This window comes from Asterias rubens, chromosome 2, assembly GCF_902459465.1.
Source record: "Asterias rubens chromosome 2, eAstRub1.3, whole genome shotgun sequence".
Classification (NCBI taxonomy): Eukaryota; Metazoa; Echinodermata; class Asteroidea; order Forcipulatida; family Asteriidae; genus Asterias; species Asterias rubens.
The window spans coordinates 21,994,195-22,015,886 of record NC_047063.1 but is presented as its reverse complement, the minus strand read 5'-3'; the positions used below and the strand labels follow the sequence as shown (position 1 = coordinate 22,015,886).

Sequence of the window (21,692 nt, the reverse complement as noted above, 5' to 3'; positions counted from 1 at the left end):
CTAGTAATGTGAAGTACGCATGCGCAGAAGTTAAAATTCGCCGCTAACCCGTGAAATACGCTTGCTGTAAGCACCGATTCTGTGCTTACGGTAAGCAGAGCCATGAAAGTGGGCCCTGCTCTGTAAGGGCCTTGGTCACAATCGGTCATTGAAGTTGCGAGAAAACAATGAAAGAAAAACACCCTTGTTGGACGAATTTGTTTGCTTTCAGATAGGAATAAAAGACTTCTAGCTAGAAGTCTTTAATTATTTTAGTGAGAAATTACCCCTTTCTCAAAAACTACATTACTTCAGAGGAAGTCGGTTCCCACAATGTTTTATACTATCAACGACTCTCCAATGCTCGTTACCAAGTCAGTTTTCAAGTTAGTATTTGCTTTGACCAAACGTGTACCTTCCCTTTAACAGTGACACACATTTTTAAATCGGTGTATTTGTCACCAGTGCCTTGAGTTTTATAACCCCCCCCCCAACCAAGATTTGTTTGAATTACATTGTCCAATCAAAATTATTGAGTCAGGGTGTTCCTTTTCTTATGAAAGAATCAAAAGATTTTGAAGTTTATAGATATTAAATAATCTTGAATAACATAATACATCAGACAGTTTCAAAGTAAGCTGATGACTAGCACAAGTCTATTTTTTCACTCTGCCTAAAAAGCAATTATAGTATTACCTAAAATCAGCGACGAAAATTATCATAGTCATAATACTACCTCTGCAGGTCATCAAATAAAAGCTGTTTTAATGTTCCCGTAAACATGCAAAATGAGTCGTTTGTCGACCCAGGACTTTTTTTTATACATTTGAAAAGAGCATACTATGACTGTAATACGACTGTTGATACCATCTTTGGTTCAAAAGTTGTTTAAGTATAAAGACCAAGAAATGCAAGAGAACAAAACTGAGAAAAAGTAAACAATTTTTTAAAACCATTTTAGGTGTTATTTATCAGGGAAGAAGCTGCCAATGAAAAATAAAATATTTTTGCGTATTCAAATTTACAAAATTTGGTTGTTGAAATATTCACCCCTGTTGGCCTGTTTTGGCTTGTTTTGGCTTGTTTTGGCTTGTTTTGTCTTGTTTTGGCTTGTTTCTCCATACTGATTTTTTTTTTTGACAAATGACTCATTTAGCTTTACCATATTACAATATCAAAAATGTCTGGAATGCACAATTGTCCAGACAGCTTTGAGGAATGACTATATTACGTAAATAACCAAAGATTGCTATATTTATTCTTTTCAATTTAAACCCTTTCTTAAATTATGCTTTAAATACACTTTGATCTCTGATGATGAATTGTGAAGACTTGTTGTCTACTTCTACGCCAATCCCTTGTAAATCTTGTTGAAAGTTCTTGCCAGTCTTTGTTCATCGGAAACTAAAATAAAAAAATTGAAGAAAAAAAAAACACCTATATCAGTACAACCAACCCCCAAAAATCAAAGATTGTGTCTAAGCCTGGGCAACTGGTGCAACTAGTAATGTAGTCGCGACTACTGATTGCTTTGCCAACTCGCGACTACCTGTTTTTCATCCACTCAGTCAATCGTGCCGCCTCGATCACTACAAAAATAGTCGCGACTGCTTTCTACAAAAATAGTCACAACTACCTATTAGGTGAACCAATAACATGGCTCATGACTATTCAAGACATGTTTAATTACGAAAAACAATCAGACATTGATGGTAATCCTTAAATCCTTTCAGCGTGAATTTTACCATTGTACCTGGGGCAAAGCATCTTGGGAATTTAAGAGGTCGGAGACGCAACCATTTGAGGCGCGACTAGCGCGAGAAGTAAATTTCCCTAGGCTTGATTGTTTGATTGTATCTACGACTGATAATTTATCAAAAAACTCTCTCCGCAGATCAGATGAGACATGGAGGTTGACCCTGAATGATTATCATGATTTCTTTCAGTGTCACTCTTCTAGTAATTATCCATCAAGGTTCACCCAGGAAAACAGCTGAGCCATTTTTCCCCCTTTTTTTCTTATTTTTTCCCTGAACCATTGATAAAATTATAAAACATGGGGATTTTGTTTTAAAGTGCCATGATTTAAAAGTTGTAAAAAACAACAACTTTTACCCCTGATTTTGTTTAAAGACCCTGGACACAATTGGTAATTGTCAAAGACCAGTCTTCTCACTTGGTGTATCTCAACATTAATGCATAAAATGAAAAACCTGTGAAAATTTGAGCTCAATTGGTCGTCGAAGTTGCGAGATAATAATGAAAGAAAAACACCCTTGTTACACAAAGTTGTGTGCTTTCAGATGCTTGATTTTGAGACCTCAAAATCTAAATCTGAGGTCTCAAAATCAAATTCATGGAAAATTACTTCTTTCTCGAAAACTACGTCACTTCAGAGGGAGCTGTTTCTCTCAGTGTTTTATACTATCAACATCTCCAATCACTCGTTACAAAGTAAGGTTTTATGCTAGTAATTATTTCATGGCGTTCTATATACCCTCATATTTATTTAGTTGATTTTATCACGGCATGAACAAGAAAGTATTATTATTGTTATTAACTATTATTATTATTGCTTTATTAAAAATCAAACTTGTATCCCATGGGCTAAACTGTGTTTAATATACATAATACACCACAGATTAAAATAATATCAGGGATTAAGAACAAATAAACAATATCAACAGTTTGGGTGTTGGGTTGACAAGAGTTCATCAGTTTGGATGTTGAGTTTATGTTATCGGATTTTGTTGAGTGAGGAAGGATTCTAGCGAAACCACTCGAGGGGGGTTGAGGGTTAATCAATAGAAATCTTCCACATTGTACTAACAGCACCTGAATCAATATTAGAATCATTGGCTTGTATAAAATCTATCGATCTTTAGGAATAAATTTAAGCGTGCAAAGGATATTGTAAATGATTTCCATGGAAACTAACTACATGTATAGACTAGGGCTATTATTATTGCGATTTTGTTTCCTTCATAGGAATAATCAATGTATGTGGGACCAAAGTGGTATAAAAATGTTATAATAAAGCACAAGACATGCAAGGTCTATTATTTGAATTGATACTATAAAGGAGGTGGCTGGGGAATCAATGTTTTATGCACTAGCCAGAATTTGTTAAAGGAACACGTTGCCTTTGGATTGGTCGAGTTGGTCTTTAAAAAGCGTTTGTAATTGTTTGTTATAAAATGCATATGGCTAGAAAGATGTTTTGAAAGTAGAATACAATGATCCACACAAGTTTGCCTTGGAACTGCGTGGTTTTCCTTTTACTTTGAGAACTAACACTCAGGAAAACCACGCAATTTTGGGTGATACTTGTGTGGAATCTTTATAATCGTATGCATTTTATAACAAACGGTTACAAACGCTTTTCAAAGACCAACTCGACCGCTCCAAGGCAACGTGTTCCCTTAAAAGGGTGCCAAATATTGCTGGAAACTTAAAAACTGGGTGTCCAAATTGTTTACTTACAGTACATATTACATGTACATGACAGATAAAACAGGTATCACATAAAACAGGTGTCCAAAAGACTCCTCTGGCTAACACTATGTAGAAAATGATTTTTTGAAAGTATCGGGCGCATGGTGCTAGAAATATACGAGTTTCTTTAGGTCGTCAAAATTGTAAAACCATTGTACACTCTTTCAGGTACATACATGCGATATTGCAGAGTATCTATTTAGTCAATGCAGGTGTTAAATCTCAACATCCTGGCTAAAATCATGATTTAGTAGTAAAGGTCAACATGATTAAGTAAACGCCAATGGCGTAAAGGTCATTTGGATTAAGTGAAAGCCAGTAAGAATAAGTGAAGGTCACAGAGGATTTCATAATCCTCTGCCTCTTAACCCTCCTACTGTCTGACCATTTAATATATCATTCATGTAATTTTAAATTATAGACAAACTTTGCAGCCTGTAAATGTGATGAATGCATCTACACCACACACAGTCAACCCTCCTACTGGTTAACCATTCAATATCATTCACAAGAATTGAATGATAGATAAATTGACGCAGCCTGCAACATTTAGTTGATAGCATCAACTGTGCCCAGATAGTTGTGCATACACACTTGTTCTATCAAACCAAATCCATGATTTTGTTTTTTTTGAGATATCAAGCGGCAGGACTGCCACATCAAGGCAAGGGCTACATTAACTGAGCAAGGCTGTCAACTCGAGTCAACTGCCACCAGGGGCATATTGCCACCTACTCCTGGGGCCGAAACAGGCGTATCCTCTTCACAGTCCATAAGGATGAGGCATGGCATCATCCACAAGGAACCTGGCTGGCAGAGCAGAATGCTCTACCTTCCAACTTTTTACGAAGCAAATGGTTTAAGTGCCTTGCTCAAGGACACAAGTGACATGACCAGTATATGAACCCACACTCTGCTACCGACAGCAACAGAGCTTGGGTCCAGCAATCTACAATGCTGGGCCACGACATGCCACCAATGGTTGAATGGCTACGGCAGGGTTAGAAATTAGCGGTCACCCGATTGCCAAATGTGAGTGAAAATAGCGGCGGGCGAGTGAAAACGCTTTCTCACTAGCCTGCCGGGCGAGTCAAATGTTTGTTCCTTTTCACATATAAATGAGGATGCAGTGACAAAATCCCAAAGAAAACTTTTACTAAAGCTTTGAAAATAATAAGTCTGACAATACTAGATATTTGCTGAATTTAATTTGGCCGCGATCAGGATCTGAATTGCTATCGTAGTAACGCTCATTTCGGAATACACTTACAATCATTGAAAACACGATGGAAAAAACCACATCGTGCCGAGTATGGGAGTATCCTCACAGTACACATTCGCCCACTGGTCCATGCAGTATGCACAGCACATACACAACACGCACAGTCGTTCCAAAGTCCATTCTGACCAACATTCCTGACGCTGTGATTGGCCGTTGATGGCTGTTGATAATTCCATATTCATGATCTTCTTGACTAGACTTCAATGCTGTACACATTAACGAACGGAGTAAAGAATTGCGGCACGTTGTGGCATTATGCCTGCAGACTGTGCACAATTAAATAAATTTAGTTAATAAAAAGATAAAGCCCTCCAAAATCAATTTTAAGGGCTTCACTTCTGTGTTTTTGTTGTATTTTTGTTTTCGTTTCAAAATTTTTGCGGGCGATCGCGAATTTTGGTTGACTCGCCCAGCGGGCTATTGACAATTTTATTTTAAGGGAAACCCCTGTACGGATAGTAGGTCAACTCGACAAGCAAATATTATTGAAAAGAGAAACGTACCTCACCTTCCCAGGCTCTACTCGCCACTACGGCAACACACCAAGTTACTACACTGAAGATTCTGGCAGCCGCTGGCCGTGTCTGGGTACGGACCCTCTAGAATGTTATCACAGTAGAAGAACTCCTCCTGAACGATGCCGTGACAGACCGTTGCCAGCTGGTTGAGTCCAGCCGATGTGACGTTGAGGCATCCTGATAGGTCAAGATGCTTCAGATGAGGGAGCCCTCCATTAGTGGCTAACAATCTACAAAAACGCAAACAAAATGACATTTATTGAAGAAAAAACAAATTTCATATTGACCCAATTCACCTGATCACCAAATAGTGGACTCAATGTTCCTATGTGAAATACACTTAAATGGGAATCAAAGTGTGGTGAAGAGGTTTTCAACTAGTGGTTTAAACCAAACGAGGCCTGGTTCTTGATAATTTTACCGAGACGAAAATTTTACCGGGGTCTCGAAATCAAGCATGTGAAAGCACACAACTTCGTGTGACAAGGGTGTTTTTTCTTTCATTATTATCTCGCAACTTCGACGACCGATTGAGCTCAAATTTTCACAGGTTGGTTATTTTATGTTTATGTTGAGATACACCGAGTGAGAAGACTGGTCTTTGACAATTACCAATAGCGTCCTCGTGTCTTTAAAAACGACCTCACCCAGTCATTGATGCAGAACTCTTGGTAGTGCATTGTATAGCAAATCCAGCATACTCATGTATTCATGATAGACACTATAAACAGGCATGATATTGGTCATTGAAAAAAAAGAGGAATGCTTATCGAGTACAAGGGCTGACCTACATGTACATACGCCATGGGCTTCAGAGGACTTTTAAGTCTATTTAATCAAAGTTTTTCTGATTTTTTCCCAAGGGCAAAAAAATCAGATTAAAGACCTGCTTGAACGAAAATGTCAAGTCGTGAACTTTGCTGAGTTCCACTTAAAATGTTTGCGATGAATAAGGAAATCTAGTCATATGATTATAAATAGGTTTCAATTGTGTAAAAAAACAATAATTTTGTATGCCCTTGTCCAGAGCTTTTCTGCGAGAATTGCGAAAAGCCCCGTTACGTAATCACTCTCAAAACGTCATAAGTAGATAAAGCCGCTTTGTTGCAGCGTGGATGTATAACAAAGCAAGCTCCCACAAATGACGTCAGCGGCATTGTCCTTTGACGCTCTCAACGGCAGAAGTGTTTTTAGGTTTTCAAAAAACCTTTAGGTAGGGGCCTGATTTTTTACTCGATAATTACGAAAAGTTCAGAAGTGTACACATATCAAAATTACATTAAAATGGTGAACAAGTGCATTATAAACAAGTAAAAATACCATTTCTGTTGAAAACATTCCGCTCAGGTAGCTGTTTTAAAAGGTAGATATAAATATCAACCCTGCACGAAACATGGTACAGAATATCTAATACCATCTCACCTTAGCCCATTATCAGTGATCTTATAGCATCCAGCAAGGCTTAGGAACTCCAATTGACTCCGCCCCTCAGTATCATTGCCTTCCTGATTAATAATAATAGTGTCTTTTATTGAGTGGGTGTTGGAGCTACAAGTCCTTGGGGCCACTATGGCACCTCTGTCATTGCTCAAACCACCCTCTGTCCTGTAAGATGTGACATCAGCGTCACACTGAGTCATGTCATGGCGAATCACATCAGCGTCACGCTGGGTCACATCAGCGTCACGCTGGGTCACATCTGCGTCATTCAAGATAACATTTATTCTCTCTCTAGTACTGCTCAGTCTGGTAACAGTACTTGTCGGGTTAGCAATCTCTGATCCATTGACTGTGTGTTTGTGGCACCGCACCATCGGTCGGCCATTTTTGTCGGTCGGTAACTCGTCGCTGGCGTTCATGCCACGGCAATGGCTGTTACATTCACTGCCGGTGCAGGATATCTCATTAGACCTTTTTGTGTTGTCACATTTTGGCTGTTGTTTTTCCATCGGGGGTGCAATAGCAGCCGCGAGTCTCCTCAGAGTGGAGTCGGAGATGCTGGTGGATCCGGCGAGGTTCAGATATTTCAGCTGCCGTCCGGAGCCATTCTTGCCAAATCTAAAACGAGAAAAGTTTTACATTTGTAGCAAACAGACTTTGTGTTTTATTTATTTAGTTGACCAATAATTTCTCTTAGTGTTCGCCTCATTGTGATGTCCCGCTATGTTATTGTTAGTTTAACCCTTAGGCCTTGTCCTAATTTATTGTTTTAAGTTGCGTCTCTCTTTAGCCACTTTAGTTCACATATTCTTCTAATGTTCTGTTTCTTGGGCTTTTTATGTGTGTGCATAAATTTGCTTTCTATTGTATTTAATTTCAATTTTTATTGTAAAGCGCATTGGTCTACTTTGGAAATGCGCTATATAAATCTTGTTTAATAATAATAATAATAATGGAGTCTATTCTGTCCTAGTTAAATATCAATAATACTCTACCTGGCAAGTAGATACACACATTGTGTTACCGCAAACCAAATACATATTGATACCTCACCATGCAATGCCTCAAATCATATACTCATACTGCACTTGTTATGTTAGATCATTTGTGTTTTTGTGTTGTCCAGGTATACGTCCCACAAGCTTAGTCTTTTCTGGCTATGCCCCCATTTCCATTAATCCTCTCACTGTTCTTTGTTATTGGTATTATGATTATCTACTGGAATTGAAATAAATGTCTTAAAGATGCTATGTCAGATTTTTGGCCCGAAACATTAAAAAATTGTTTTTTTTTGAGTGAATGGTGTTTCAAAGAGTATCACCCGCTCTGACGGAAAAAAGTATAACGTTTACTTTTAATGGTCAGGAACCATGACAACAATTTTAAACGTTTCTTATAAAACACATAATAATTGGTCACGTGATATATTGTTGGGATCCCGACAAACACTAATTTTGAGCACTTTATTTCACTGCTACTTATAATTGGCAGACTTTTTCGAGCAATGGCTCAAATGAAAGCTTGTAACTTTCTCGACCCCCATCAAAATACCTTTTTGGGTTCAATCGGCCAAAAATCTGACATAGCATCTTTAAAATGAAAAATTAAACTTATGGAGTGAAATTTGAAACTGACATTAGCAGCTCCTAGACAGGATGGAAGACCTAGGTTGACTTCCTAAGCTGGACACCCATGGTACAGATGAACATACTATTATTCATTCACCACTCTGTACACACATACTCAAACTCACACACACACTGTACGTTTTCCTGTTGGCATCTCACTAACTAAATTAGAAGGTATCAAAGCTAGCATGGATCACATGCAAAATATTTCAGACCGGTATGATGTAAACAATAACAAGGGGAAAACTGTAACCATATAATATAATAATAAAAACAACAACAACAACAATAACATTTTTATAGAGTGCCTAATGCGAGGGTCTCAATGCACTTCACATGTAAAAACAAAAGCAAAAATTTAAGTAAACAGCAAAAGTTAGGCCAAAATACAAATCACAAGAGACAAGTCAGTAAAAATGACACAGTAAAAACACACAAAGCCTAAAAGAAAGGAAACAAAAAAATAATGAAATGCTAGAAGAAAAGATGTGACATGAAATTAAAATGTTAGCAAGCACACACACTGTTTCTTCCTACACCTAAACAACTGGTGCCTATGTTTATGTTTACTTCTTCCTCTGTTGACAAAACTTCAGTTGTAGAATATTTCTAGTATATTTATTATCAACACAATCAAAATGACACAGGTGGCCAAAAGCTAATAGCGATTCAGTGTACAAAGTAAAAAGATAAAAAATTGCATTAAGTCCAAAAAATGCAAAAACACAACAAATCCAAGAGCCAAGTAGTTACAGCCATGCAGCAAATTGAAAAGAACTCAACTTGAGACTAAAAAACAACAACATATACAAACATGAAGCACTTGGATTTTGTTTGGATAGTTGTATATATTTCTTCCAAGGCCAGAAGATCACTCAAAGGGCATTAAAAAAAAATAAAAAAAAGTAAGTTCTAAACAGGCAGAAAAAAACAAGGAAAATAATTCTGTCTTACCCTTTGAAAGCAATATCCGAGACCTTGGTGAGTGACAAATCTAGATGTTTCAAGTTGGGTGTGTTGGCCAGCAATCGGTAAACCTGCATAACATCCAATTTAAAGAAAAAGTACTGGATTTGTAGTTTTTTTAAAACAAAAGAACCCATCAGGGTCAGTATAAATTATTGGCTGACACTGAAAGAGTTGCAAAATCTCTTTACAATGCCGATTGTTTGATTTTAATTAGATGTTACATCAAAACGTAAACATTTTGGATAAGTTTAGATAATTCAAGTATTTGTTTGATTTTGCAAGAACATGTCCCAAATACCTCCAATTTGACATTTTCAATGATTCTTTTAAAACACATATTTGTAGTATGAAAAATTGCACTTTAACAGCAACCAATACATTTCCAGTGCTCTTAATTTGCAAAACAACATTGAAAGAAGATTGAGTAATAGGTATACAGTATATAAGAACACAGCAAGGGTAAATAATAAATAAATAAATGTGAATTATAAAGCTGCATATACATATTTTGATTAAAGGCAGTCGATACTATTGGTAATTACTCAAAATAATTATTAACATAAAACGAGTAATGGGGAGAGGTTGATGGTATAAAACACTGTGAGAAACAGCTCCCTCTGAAGTAACGTAGTTTGAGAAAGAAGTAATTTTCCATGAACTTGATCTAGAGACCTCAGGTTTAGAATTTGTGGTCTCAAAACCAAGCATCTTAAAGCACACAACTTCATGTGACAAGGGTGTTTTTTTCTTTCGTTATTATCTCGCAACTTCGACGACCGATTGAGCTCAAATTTTCACAGGCTTGTTATTTTATGGATAGGTTGAGATACACCAACTGTGACGGCTAGTCTGTGACAATTACTAATAGTGTCCAGTGTCTTTAACAGTTAAAAGCAACATCAACAATAGTTTATGCATATTGAGTTAAACAATACAACTGACTTGCTATCACTGCAACCAGATACATGTACATGTCTGATAACCCTTTAATGAAATGAAAATGAACACAAAATTGAAATCTATCAAAATAATCACCAGGGTATACTGGCAAGCCTGAAATTAAAAGGAGGCCCTGGCCTCTGTTGCCCTTGGCATTGGTGCCACTTCAATAGATTTTCTATTGGAAGTGCCCTTTGCAGAATGAAAATGGCCTTGCCCTCTCAAAGTTCAAATTCCAGGCTTGGCAGGCCGTGTCCAAGTTACTTCTACAATGTTGTTGCTGCTGGCAATGGCAGCAATGGCCATAGCTACAGTCCCTTGTTTTAGGCAAAGCCTTAGTGCTTACACCACAAAGCAAACATGTCTCATTCTTGCCATGCGAGGGGAGCAAGCTGACACTTACCGCTGCATTATTAAGTCCTCTACTCTGCGATAGATTCAATCTCTCCACTCCGTGACCCACCACAGGAATAAGGTATTTAGCGATCCCTTCCAGCATCTTCGTTTCTCGTCGGATACTCGTTACTGATTGGTTGACTGCATGGTTGTTCTTCTCATCGCTGTCCGCTGACGCTTCCGATTCGTCAAAGTCTGCGTCTTCATCTTTGGTCACGTAGATGTCTTCTTCGTCGTCTTCGGGAGGGATGTCTTGGAGTTCGGCGTCCGATTCGTCAAAGTAGAAACTCCAATCACCTGTGAATACAAAGGAGTGTAATGCTCAACTCAATCCTACAGACTCATTACTCTATGATGTTTAAATGATTCTGAATGACATTTCGCCAGTCAGCGTTATGACAAGAGCCCATGGACTGCAGGTCCGAGGTAAGTGATTATTATTGTGTTTTGGGAAGCTCCTTAGGGTTTAGGTAGGGTTAGTGGGTTTAAGTATGGGAACATTTGGGGGACAGCCTTATATCAGGGATGGTATCAGCCCTAACCTTGTGCCCATCTGACTGGGTAGAGATTCTTCCACAATGATCCATCCAGTGCCATTTCATTCCAGTGAGAGGAGACCTGAGCACAGTGACTGAGATCCTTAGGGTTCAGGTAGGAGAAGATCTGAAGGAGAGTCTCCGATGGGAGGCCTGATACCCTGCATGTCACCTTGTCCTCAACGTCCTCTTTCAGTCCATCCACCTTCTCTGCTGGTAAAAATTGTATACAATTGCAAATATCAGAGATGAAACGGCAAGTTGTTATTCAGAAATATTAGTATGGAGAAACAAGCCAAAACGGGGGTGAAATTTTCACAAATATGTTAAAAATGCAAAATTTATCTTATTTTATATTGCCAACTTCCTTTCTGATAAATAACATCAGAAAGGGGTTAATATTTGAATTTGAAGAAAAAGTGCCGCAAAAAGGGGTTAATATTTGAATTGAAAGAAAACGTGCCGCATAAGTTCAATAATCAATATTAATTTTGGTTTTTAACCCATACACCGAGGTGTGTTAGCACTGTATACTCAGTACTTTCCCAGAGTCCTGTGAAAAAAATATCACAGGCATGTTACTCGGGTGGGATTCGAACCCACGACCCTTGCAATTCTAAAGCAGTGTCTTACCAACTAGACTACCGAGATTGCCCAGCTTTGAACGGTAGATAGTCAAGATGGCGACACCCTAATGAGGCAGTTCTTTTTCCCCGATGCAAATTTAACATCTCTTATAATTCAACAATCAACTCATCTTTAAAACCCATTTTTTTTTAAGTATCATTTTGTCTCACCTCTTGGAGTGTCTACCTTGACAACTTTTGAACCAACTGTGGTATCAACATGGGGTTTTAACAGTATGTAAGTAGAGAATGCTCTTTTCAAATGTATAATTTGTTTCTTCTTAAATTACCTAGGTCGACAAATAACTCATTTTACTTGTGAACATTCCTGAAATTGGCTTGTTGGCCTGGGTTCACCCGTTAATCTAGCCCAAGAACCTCCCAGATGTTATTGGAAAAAAAAAAAAAAAAAACGCCAGAATTGAACACAATGCAGATTATTTCTTTCTACCTCCATTTCTTTCTTCCTCCAGCATCGGCATGGTTACATGGCTTTGAACGGTAGATAGTCAAGATGGCGACACCCTAATGAGTTTCTTACCTGAGGTATTCTCATGAGACGACTCCTTGTCTTGTTCGAGGTTATACTTAGTGTGTAGAGAATGCTTCTCAATCACATTATATCGAATCTCTTTCAGCTCGTCATATGTGAAATACTGCATCAATAACGGCTGGAAAAACTGCAGACACAAAAAAAAGACGGGCTAGATTGTAGACTGGTGTCTAGTGGGAATCATAACTAGTAAAACTAACATGGTCGGCCATTAATGGGAGTCAAATTTTTGACTCCCATAAATGGCCGACCGTGTTAGTTCGCGGAGTAAAAGGAAAACCACGCAATTTCGAGGCAAGTTTGTGTGGATCATTGTACATGTATTCTACTTTTAAAACATCTTTCTACCCAAGTGCATTTTATAACAAACGGTTACAAACGCTTTTTATACACCAACTCGTCCGCTCCAAGGCAACTTGTTCCTTTAACCATTCAACACCATCCACTGTAGTTTTAAATGATAGATAAACTATGCCAGCCTGTAATTTGATTGTGTTAATGTAAAGCACTTTGAGGTTTGCATAAAGTGCTCACCAAATCCATTGTTATTATTATTACCACGTGGTGAACGATAAACTTTGTCAGCTAAAATCTGATTTAATTTGGTGAATGCATAGAACATGGTCAACCCTCCTACTGTCTAACCATTCTACATCATTCACTGTGGTTTTGAATGATAAACCATGCCAACCACCCTGCAATCTGATATCATGTAGTGCATGCATCAACACAGGACCCAGTCAACACTCCTACTGTCTGACCGTTCTATAGACCAATCCAGTTGCGCAAGTGCTGGGCGCTGCCATGGGTGCCGCGCGCCACTGCTGCGGTGTCTTTGTGCCCAATTTTGTGCACAAAGACATGATAAAATCGTTTTCCTTTTCACTCGACAATCTATGCAGTTTCCCTGACATGGCTACATGATATAACGATGTACTACATTCTTAATAAATTTTTTAAAGTTAAGCACAAAGTAAAATACTGAAATTCTGACAAAATGTGACGCATTTTAGCGACTTTTAAGCAGTTTACGTGTCTTTTTCCTTAACTCACCTAAGACAATCAACGTTTTCAAGATGATTTGGTTTCTATTTAGATGCAAATATTTGTGGTCAGTGATCTTCATTAGTGTATCATGATGTCCTGGCAAGGAAATTGTGTAAGTCGTTGAGGAAAACATTAAATTTCCATAAAGAGTGAAAAGGACCATGATTTCCTCATGTCTTTGTGCACAAAACTAGGCACATGTACACCGCAGCAGTGGCGCGCGGTGCTCAACAGCTGTGCACCCGGTGCGCGCCTGGATTTGTGTATATCATCCACTGTGATTTTGAATGATAATTATATCAGCCTGCAATATGATACCACATGGTGAATACATCCACACAGGACACCGGTTAACACAATTATTACTGTGCACATTCCAGCCACTTGTTTCAAAAGCATAATTGATCATACATTCATGTAAATTAAACTTTTACTTGGTTTACCATGCAAAGTGTTTTTATTCAGGGGGACATAAGCAAAGATTCAACTCAAGGGTAAGTATACTCAGCTAACCAAGAAAAGATAAATAACTTTTTGATGGGCTCTGTGAAAATGAGTCACAAGGGGGAAAATGAACTTTTGACATATCACACTTTATTATGTCATTTATGTCATTTATCTGACAATAACCCAAACTGGAGAAACAGCCAGTTAAAAAAAAAATCACCTATTAAAGACTAAGGATTAACAAAAAGAACATGTTAAATTCACCTTTATCAATAAAAAAAACATTATTTAAGAAAATTAGAAAATATAGATCCTAGAGTTCTAAGCATAAAACCACATAAAAAAAAAAAAAAAAAAAAAACCCAGCCCCGTACTGAACTGCGAGTTGTGCGACAAGCGACTCATTTTTGTACAGCCCGTCACATTTACGAGACTGAAAGTCAACATCTGAAAACAAGAAATTATAAAGTAGAAAAACTCAAAAATATATCAGAAATAAAAAAGTGCAGGACAGCAAAACAGCAACTGTACCTCCTCCTCCTCCTGCATATGAGGTAGGAAATTCTTGGTGAAGACTTCCAGAGCGTCTTTGATCTGACTCCCGATGGTTCTCATCTCACTGGGTGACTGGAGATGCTCCGTCCTATGACATCCATCCTCCAGGAGCCCTTGCATGTCACTCAGACGGTTGTCCGAATGCACTTTGTACACGGCTTGATTCTCAACCTATAGAAACAAACAACATAACTTTAAAGACTCTGGACACTATTGGTAGTTGTCAAAGACCAGTCTTCTCACTTGCTGTATCTCAACATATGCATAAAATAACAAACCGGTGAAAATTTGAGCTCAATTGGTCGACAAAGTTGCGAGAAATTAATGAAAGAAAAAACACGAAGTTGTGTCCGTTTAGATGGTTGATTTCGAGACCTCAAATTCTAAATCTGAGGTCTTGAAATCAAATTCATGGAAAATTACTTCTTTCTCGAAAACTATGTCACTTCAGAGGGAGCCGTTTCTCACAATGTTTTATACCATCAACCTTTCCCCATTACTCGTCACCAAGTAAGGTTTTATGCTAATAATTATTTGGAGTAATTACCAGCAGTGTCCACTACCTTTAAGTGAAACTTTACATTTAAAGATGTTATTTTAATAAAAGTTATGACACATCATAGAACTTGACCTCGTCCATGTCTGGCTTCTTGTAAACAATAACAAATTTTGCCAGGCTGACAATCAAATCATTCATCCTATGTAGTATCATAAAAACTATGTAAGCTTGCACAAATTTAGGCATGATTGCCACATGTATGGGTCTCCAAAAAATATGAATCCTGATCCCTATTTTAAAGTTTGTTTTATGTTTATTTTTGACAAAGTGTTTGTATCATAAACAAATTAAAACAGTATTTATAAAAAATTTCCTTAGGTATCTTTATTTTCAAGAAACTTGTATAAATATAATTAAAGAGAAGATTTTATTTTTGGTAGAGCAGCCAGATTTGTCTTCTCTGACTATCGAACAACAACTTATGTTACACAGCTTGTAGAACGTTTAAACTGGGATCTACTTCACACTCGCCGTCTGATTCAATAATACACACTGTACTACAAAATTCACTGCAGCTTTGTCAATATTACATTCCCACAGTGCTTTCAACATGCTACCAATATCTCACGACGAGTCGATCACCCACTCAATTCCAACCATTAATGCATACAAATATGCCTTCTTTCCAAGGGCTATGTCAGTTTGGAACAGGCTCCCACCATCTGCTGTCCTACACATAGCTCCATGCGTACAGGTCTTCCAAACATCAGCCATCCCTGCCATCAAAGCAATGCAGCCTCTTAAATTGTCCTTTAAATTCTTTCCTTCTTTTTCTGCACCTGTAAAAAGTGCACCTTTAATCTTTTTTCTTTTGGCACCTTATCCACCTGGCTGTTGACGTCACTTTCCCACCATCCCAGTTTAGCCCAAATGGGGCTGTAAAGGGATTAACTAACCAAGAACCAAGAACCAAGATAAAAATATAGTATTTGTTTGAGTTGTATTATCGTTTTTTTCCCAAGGGCTAAAAATGCACAGTCTACATGTATTGGGCCCTAGGCTCAATTTCTCAGAGCTGCTAGAGCAAAAAAAAACCACACTTTTCTGTTTATCGCAAAAGAGCCGGATACCAGTCATAGATGGTACATAAGAAATTGTATTTTGGCTGGTAGCCATATCTGTAAGCATAATTTTGTTGTGCTTAGCTAATTTTGGTGCTTAAGCAGCTCCATGAAATTTGGCCATGATGACATACATTACACAATCTTGAGTTGCATGAGAAACATAAAAAAACTGAACCATACCTTGAGAAAATCAAGCCTGTGTTTGAGTTTCTGCATAATGCACTCATTCTCAATACACTCATGAGTTTGAAACTCTCTGAATGTCGATCGTAGACTCCAAAGTAACTCCCTCAGGTCAGCATAGTTAGAGAAGTCTGTTACAGTCAACTGTTAGCAAAAAGATGGGAATGAGAAAAACATTGAATGTCATTACGCTGAATGAGAGATCATGGTCTATACAGTACAATGACATGGCTTGGGACAAGTTGTAACGTCATTGGGCACACAAATTTGATTGGCAGGAGGCCGAAGGTTACCAGACTCGGTGCACACTAACGGAGCGAAATGGTCCAACACGTACAATTTTGACTCAAGTCGACAGACTGGTAACCGTTTAAAAAACCATTGTCAAGAGGGGAGTTACGTTATCGCAACTTCTCCTGAAGGTACTTGGGTGTAGAGCTAAAAGAAGTGGAGAGAGTTGCGTACGGGCAGAGTTCAGACAACTCATCCGTTGGAAAACTTGATGGTTTGGACATCTTGAGGGTTGACAGAACTCAACGGATTGGACAACTCGTCGCTGAGACAACTCGACGGATGGCTGATAGTGATAGCTCCGTTAGTGACAATGACATGTTTACACAAATTTCCTGTTAGAGTCTTGTATTTCTGCAGTTCTTGCGTGAACCGTATAATAGCATATAAGGAGACCCAACATGCCCAACATTTCTAGAAGTTGTATGTAGGGACAAAAATTCAACAGAATCAGCCTATTAAGGTTTATCGCTAATAGCAAAATATCAAAAGAGGGCGCTGTTGAACCCACACAATCACAAAGGTATAGGCGTTGCGTGCGCGAGTCGTAGAAACTGCATAGAAACCGCCCCATATTCCTTCCCACAACGCATTGCGGTTCTGAATTGCGATAAACCTTATTATATAACCCTTCAATTCAATTCAATTCAATTTCAATCTTCATTTTAGAATTCAATTAGTTCAAACTTCAATAATAATTGTTCTAAACCCCAAGGTTTATTGCGAAAACAAAATATCAAGAGAGGGCGCTGTTGAACCCACACAAAAGGTATAGGCGTTGCGTGCGCAGTTCGTAGAAACTGCATAGAAACCGCCCCATATTCCTTCCCACAATGCATTGCGTTTCTGAATCGCGATAAACCTTAATATGGTTTAAGGGGTACCGGACACTTCGGCACCTTGCAAACTCGGCACCAGCAAACTCGGCACCTCGCAAACTCGGCACCCACTCGGCACCAAACAAACTCGGCACCGGCCTATTTTGGTCCAACAAACTCGGCACCAAACAAACTCGGCACCGGCCTATTTTGGTCCAACAAACTAGGCACCACCCGAAGAGTAAAGTACTCAAACAAGTTAAGTACGTGTACTTAACACCATAAAAACTGGTTTGAATTTAGTTAGAATAATTAGTAGTTATGCTAGCTTATATGACGTGACCATATAACCGCTTCCGAACTTTCAAAAAATTGGCATCAGAGATTTTTTTCCCGGAAACTTTACGTCCGCAAGTTCAGTTTTTAAAAAGTTGTTTAATATTATTATGCCTCCACGAATTTGTTTTCATGTTGGTGAAAGTGCATTGCTATTTTTTGATGTATTGGGCTTTGAAAATGTTAGCGTTTGGTTGAGAATGACTTTTTGATTTTGAAGGGAGTGTGATTTGGGAGCGTATTTTGCCTACATGGCGGCTGTCGGCCGTAGGGGACTTTTGCCCCACCACACGGCGCGGCGGCAGCGACAGTTCAGTGTGCTCACCCGGTGTTTAGTGGATTCGTGCAATTATCTCAGCAGCCGTAACTAAAGTGGCTTACGATTTGTATTTCTTTGGTATTCTGGTTATTTTGGTTACGAAAATTATTAGCACCCGTTTTTAAAATAATATTTGTTATCTTATTGAATTATTTATTTTAAAAACTACTAGCTCGTATTCCATTCCCGCCTTCCATTCCCGCCTTCTGCCTTAGATCTATTCGGGCTGTGACGTCAGTTGCAAAAGAAACTAAGTCAACCATGAAGTGCACGACAGTCTGTAACAGATTTGATTGATTTACACCATAATTTATTCCTCCATGTTTACACGTACTCTTTATTTTGAATTAAATGTTTTATTTGATCAAAGTTTCGTGTACATGTTCCCAAAAAATAATTGTGAAATTTGACATTGAAATTAAGTATTTTTGACTCAATTAATGTCAAAAACGTCTTGAAAAGGGCGCACTCACTTTGTCAATTTACACAAAATAATGATTAATTATTTGATACAGATCTTTGAAAACGGCGACCTCACTATGACAGTTTAACAAAAAATACATATTAATTATTAGGGATGTATCGTCGAACGTCGAACCTGTCGATAAACACACGGCGAGGATCGGGATTTATTTCAAATTCCAACTGGGTGCCGAGTTTGCAACAGTGGTAGATTGAGCGTTTTCAACTAGGTGCCGAGTTTGTGGGTGCCGAGTTTGCAAGGTGCCGAGGTTGTGGGTGCCGAGTTTGAGAGGTGCCGAGTTTGCTGGTGCAGAGTCTTCAAGGTGCCGAAGTGTCCGGTATTCGTTTTAATGATGCACTACAAGTAGAACTTAGAAGTACAACAATTACAAGCATACATTGAAGACGATGTAGGAAATCCATGACTTAATATCACGCATAATTCTCTCTTTTAAATGAATATGATGAATTATGATGATGACACTTTTGAGTCAAAATTTGACAGACACATGTATTACAGATGAGATGGCAAATAAGTTGTCAATGTAAAAAAAACTTGCAGAGAGAACAACATCAGTCATCACGAAATCATGATGAAATAGTAAATACTTCACATTCAAATAAGTTTTCCTTGGCTTTTTAGCTCTCAACACAGAGTTAAACTTTATTCAGATGAAACTATACAAACCACTATATCTTACCTTGTTTGAATAAATGCGAACAAGTTCTTTCATGCGACTGTGTGGTCCCGAAAAAACATCAACTTCACTTGGAGCGGGCGCCATTGCGGCCAAACGTCCATATTTTGTGGTCTGGTAATTGCCGCATGCTTTATTGTGCCTGATTTATCAATGCACTATGGATCCGGGTATGGACCGTGAGCAGACTGTCTATTGGAAAGTCTGTTGACATCTTTGACGTCATTCTGCAAGAGAGCGATAGTTTGACAACCGCCCTCTTGCGGTAAGGCTCGACACACACACTACACACATGTGCATTGTTTTATACGCGGCCATGGTAACAGAGACCGCGTAGACTTTTCACACACACTCCAGACTGGCAGTAAGTGTTGACTAAAGGTGTGTGACAAATGAGGCAGAAACTTGTTTTTTGAGCATAAAAAACACACAAGTTGCTGGTAAAGAATCCTGATCATAAACAACAATCATGAGCAGGGAATTGTTCGACGTTCAACGCCAGAACTTCTGGACTGAGTCTATCCATAAGGAGGCCTACACCCGCCTGGCATGGCACGAAAAATACAGCAAGGAATTCGCCAGGGAGTCTCGGCAAGGGGTTGCCCGTAAAAACCGCCCAGACATGGTGCCCAAAGTTCACCATTTCCCGACCAAGAAGAACCAGAAGCAACCAGATGCATCACAGAGTCTGGGAGAACTTGCTGCCAAGAAAGAAGCGAAGAAGGCGGACTTGGCAAATATGGACGCGGACGCTCTCCTAGTTGAGATGAGATCAGTCACTCCTCAAGTTAAAACTCAACTGTATAAAGGTTTCAGCAAGGAGGGAACCGGCCGATACGCCTACCTACAAATCAGAAAGCTCAAGAAGCCGGAGACGAAATACGACTTCCCGATAACCAGTTCCTGGGAGTATGGTTGGAGATTAGATGACGTCGTCAAGGAGTTCCGAGCACCAGCATTCGGCCGATCTCGCATTGTCAAAGACTCTTTCTACCGGACCAATGGCATTTTTTAAGTCGTCGAAATACAGAACTTTGTGCCTTTTGAACATTGAAATTCTGATGGAGCAGTGTGATCCCTCAACCAAAGCGTTAAACACTAATAGATTTAATTAAATCATGTTCAAGGGAATAATCTCCCTGTTAATTTATTATTTTGTCAAAATTGTAGCTGTGAATGCGATGTTTTGATGTCACAAATTTTGATGTCACAAAAAAGCAAGGAATAATTCGCCCCAGTTGATTTTTGTTCAACTCCTGCCTAAAATTTGCTGCGAAAACAGCCATGAGACGTCAAAATTTGTACCAGGTTCGCAGGAAGTATGCACCAGGCTAAAGACCGTATCACGAATACCACCTGGATGATTTCGCACAATGGCCAAAAGGCATTGTGGAAAGGAAAAGGGAGCACTGTTGCACCTTTTCCCTTCCCACAGTGCCTTTGTGCCGTTTCAGCAAAGTCAACCAGGCAGTATTTCCGATAAACATTATTCTGGTCTTTTAAAGTAAATAATTTAAGATATCAGAAATTATGTTGATGTAATAAAATAAGACCAGAGAACAGTTTCTTTACACTTAAATTTTAAAAAAGCTAGTTTTATTTCAGTCACTTTACTTTTTTTAAATATTTTGTTTAAATTTCAATGCCTCACAGGTAATTTGATATCCAGCTTATTTTGAGAAATATGAATGTGAAATAGTTCCTTTTGAAATAGCTTAGTTTACAAATTCGAGTTGCTAACAAATTAAATTGTTGTTTTTTATGGATGGTGCAACAAAAAACAAGTTCAAAATTAGCATTGGTCACAAAACGAACCTAATTTCTTAGACCAATTTACATGTGCCTCACTAAGCAGAGCTGAAAAGTACAAAAAAATTATTCTTACCAGAACAGGGTTACCAGCCAAAATACCATGTACCATGTTTGACTGGTATCCTGCTACATCATAAAATTGTCAAGCAATATTTTCTGCAAAAGCAGCGGTATGAAACTAGACCCCGTGGAGATTGGTGGATGCATGTCAAGACAAAACAAACAGAAAAAAAAGGTTATGAACAACCATCAAACTCGCTGGATTAGAAAAGAAGAAAAAATTCAACAGTTAAAAATAGCCATTTGAACTTTTTGAAGAACAATAACTGTAATACCGTCACTTTTTATAGAATTCTAAAAAATAATCATTTATTTTCATTCTCAATGGATCTTTGCTAAGAACAATCAAACCTGATGTAATTTTCCAAAGAACTTTAGACCAATCCATTTTTAAAATGTAAAGACCATAATTTTCTTGTGACAGCAAATACCTGTGCAAAATCTGTAGCAATATTTTTCTGTGCTCAGGAAGTTTTTTGTGCTTACAGGCCCAAATGTTTTACAAACATGTTAAAATTATATTATTTCTTTGACATTCATGAACTGTATATTTTAATGGCACTGTACACTATTGGGTAATTACTCAGTATAATTGTTTAGCATAAAACTTATTTGGTAATGAGCAATGGAGAGCTTTTGATAGTATAAAAATATTGTAAGAAATGGCTCCCTCTGAAGTA

General features: G+C 38.3%; 2 protein-coding genes across 4 annotated transcripts; one reads left to right on the top strand and one right to left on the bottom strand.

Moving 5' to 3' along the window:
* Positions 1-431: 431 nt before the first annotated feature.
* Positions 432-19,246, bottom strand: LOC117306993 (F-box/LRR-repeat protein 5-like). Of its 3 annotated transcripts, none has more exons than XM_033791608.1 (10): positions 19,144-19,246; positions 16,214-16,360; positions 14,387-14,581; positions 12,350-12,488; positions 11,189-11,395; positions 10,654-10,943; positions 9,297-9,379; positions 6,697-7,332; positions 5,260-5,504; positions 432-1,383 (listed from the first exon to the last, which is right to left on the bottom strand). In XM_033791608.1, the coding sequence occupies exons 1-9, from the start codon at positions 19,225-19,227 to the stop codon at positions 5,276-5,278; spliced, it is 2,010 nt and encodes a 669-aa protein (XP_033647499.1). In that variant the 5' UTR covers positions 19,228-19,246; the 3' UTR covers positions 432-1,383; positions 5,260-5,275. The 3 variants fall into 3 exon arrangements, with proteins under 3 accessions (XP_033647499.1, XP_033647498.1, XP_033647500.1); XM_033791607.1 differs by having other exon boundaries at positions 5,265-5,504; XM_033791609.1 differs by having other exon boundaries at positions 5,265-5,504; positions 11,189-11,392.
* A 223-nt stretch (positions 19,247-19,469) lies between these two features.
* LOC117303126 (protein ATP6V1FNB-like) lies at positions 19,470-21,645 on the top strand. Its single transcript, XM_033787228.1, has one exon. The coding sequence runs from the start codon at positions 19,610-19,612 to the stop codon at positions 20,153-20,155; it is 546 nt and encodes a 181-aa protein (XP_033643119.1). The 5' UTR covers positions 19,470-19,609; the 3' UTR covers positions 20,156-21,645.
* The last annotated feature ends 47 nt before the right edge of the window (positions 21,646-21,692 follow it).

Coding starts and splice junctions, on each gene's coding strand:
- LOC117306993 (XM_033791608.1), bottom strand. CDS start 19,227: ATGGCGCCCGCTCCAAGTGAAGTTGATGTTTTTTCGGGACCACACAGT. Junction 16,361..19,143: donor TTCGCATTTATTCAAACAAG/GTAAGATATAGT, acceptor TTTTGCTAACAG/TTGACTGTAACAGACTTCTC. Junction 11,396..12,349: donor GTCTCATGAGAATACCTCAG/GTAAGAAACTCA, acceptor AATTTTTACCAG/CAGAGAAGGTGGATGGACTG.
- LOC117303126 (XM_033787228.1), top strand. CDS start 19,610: ATGAGCAGGGAATTGTTCGACGTTCAACGCCAGAACTTCTGGACTGAG.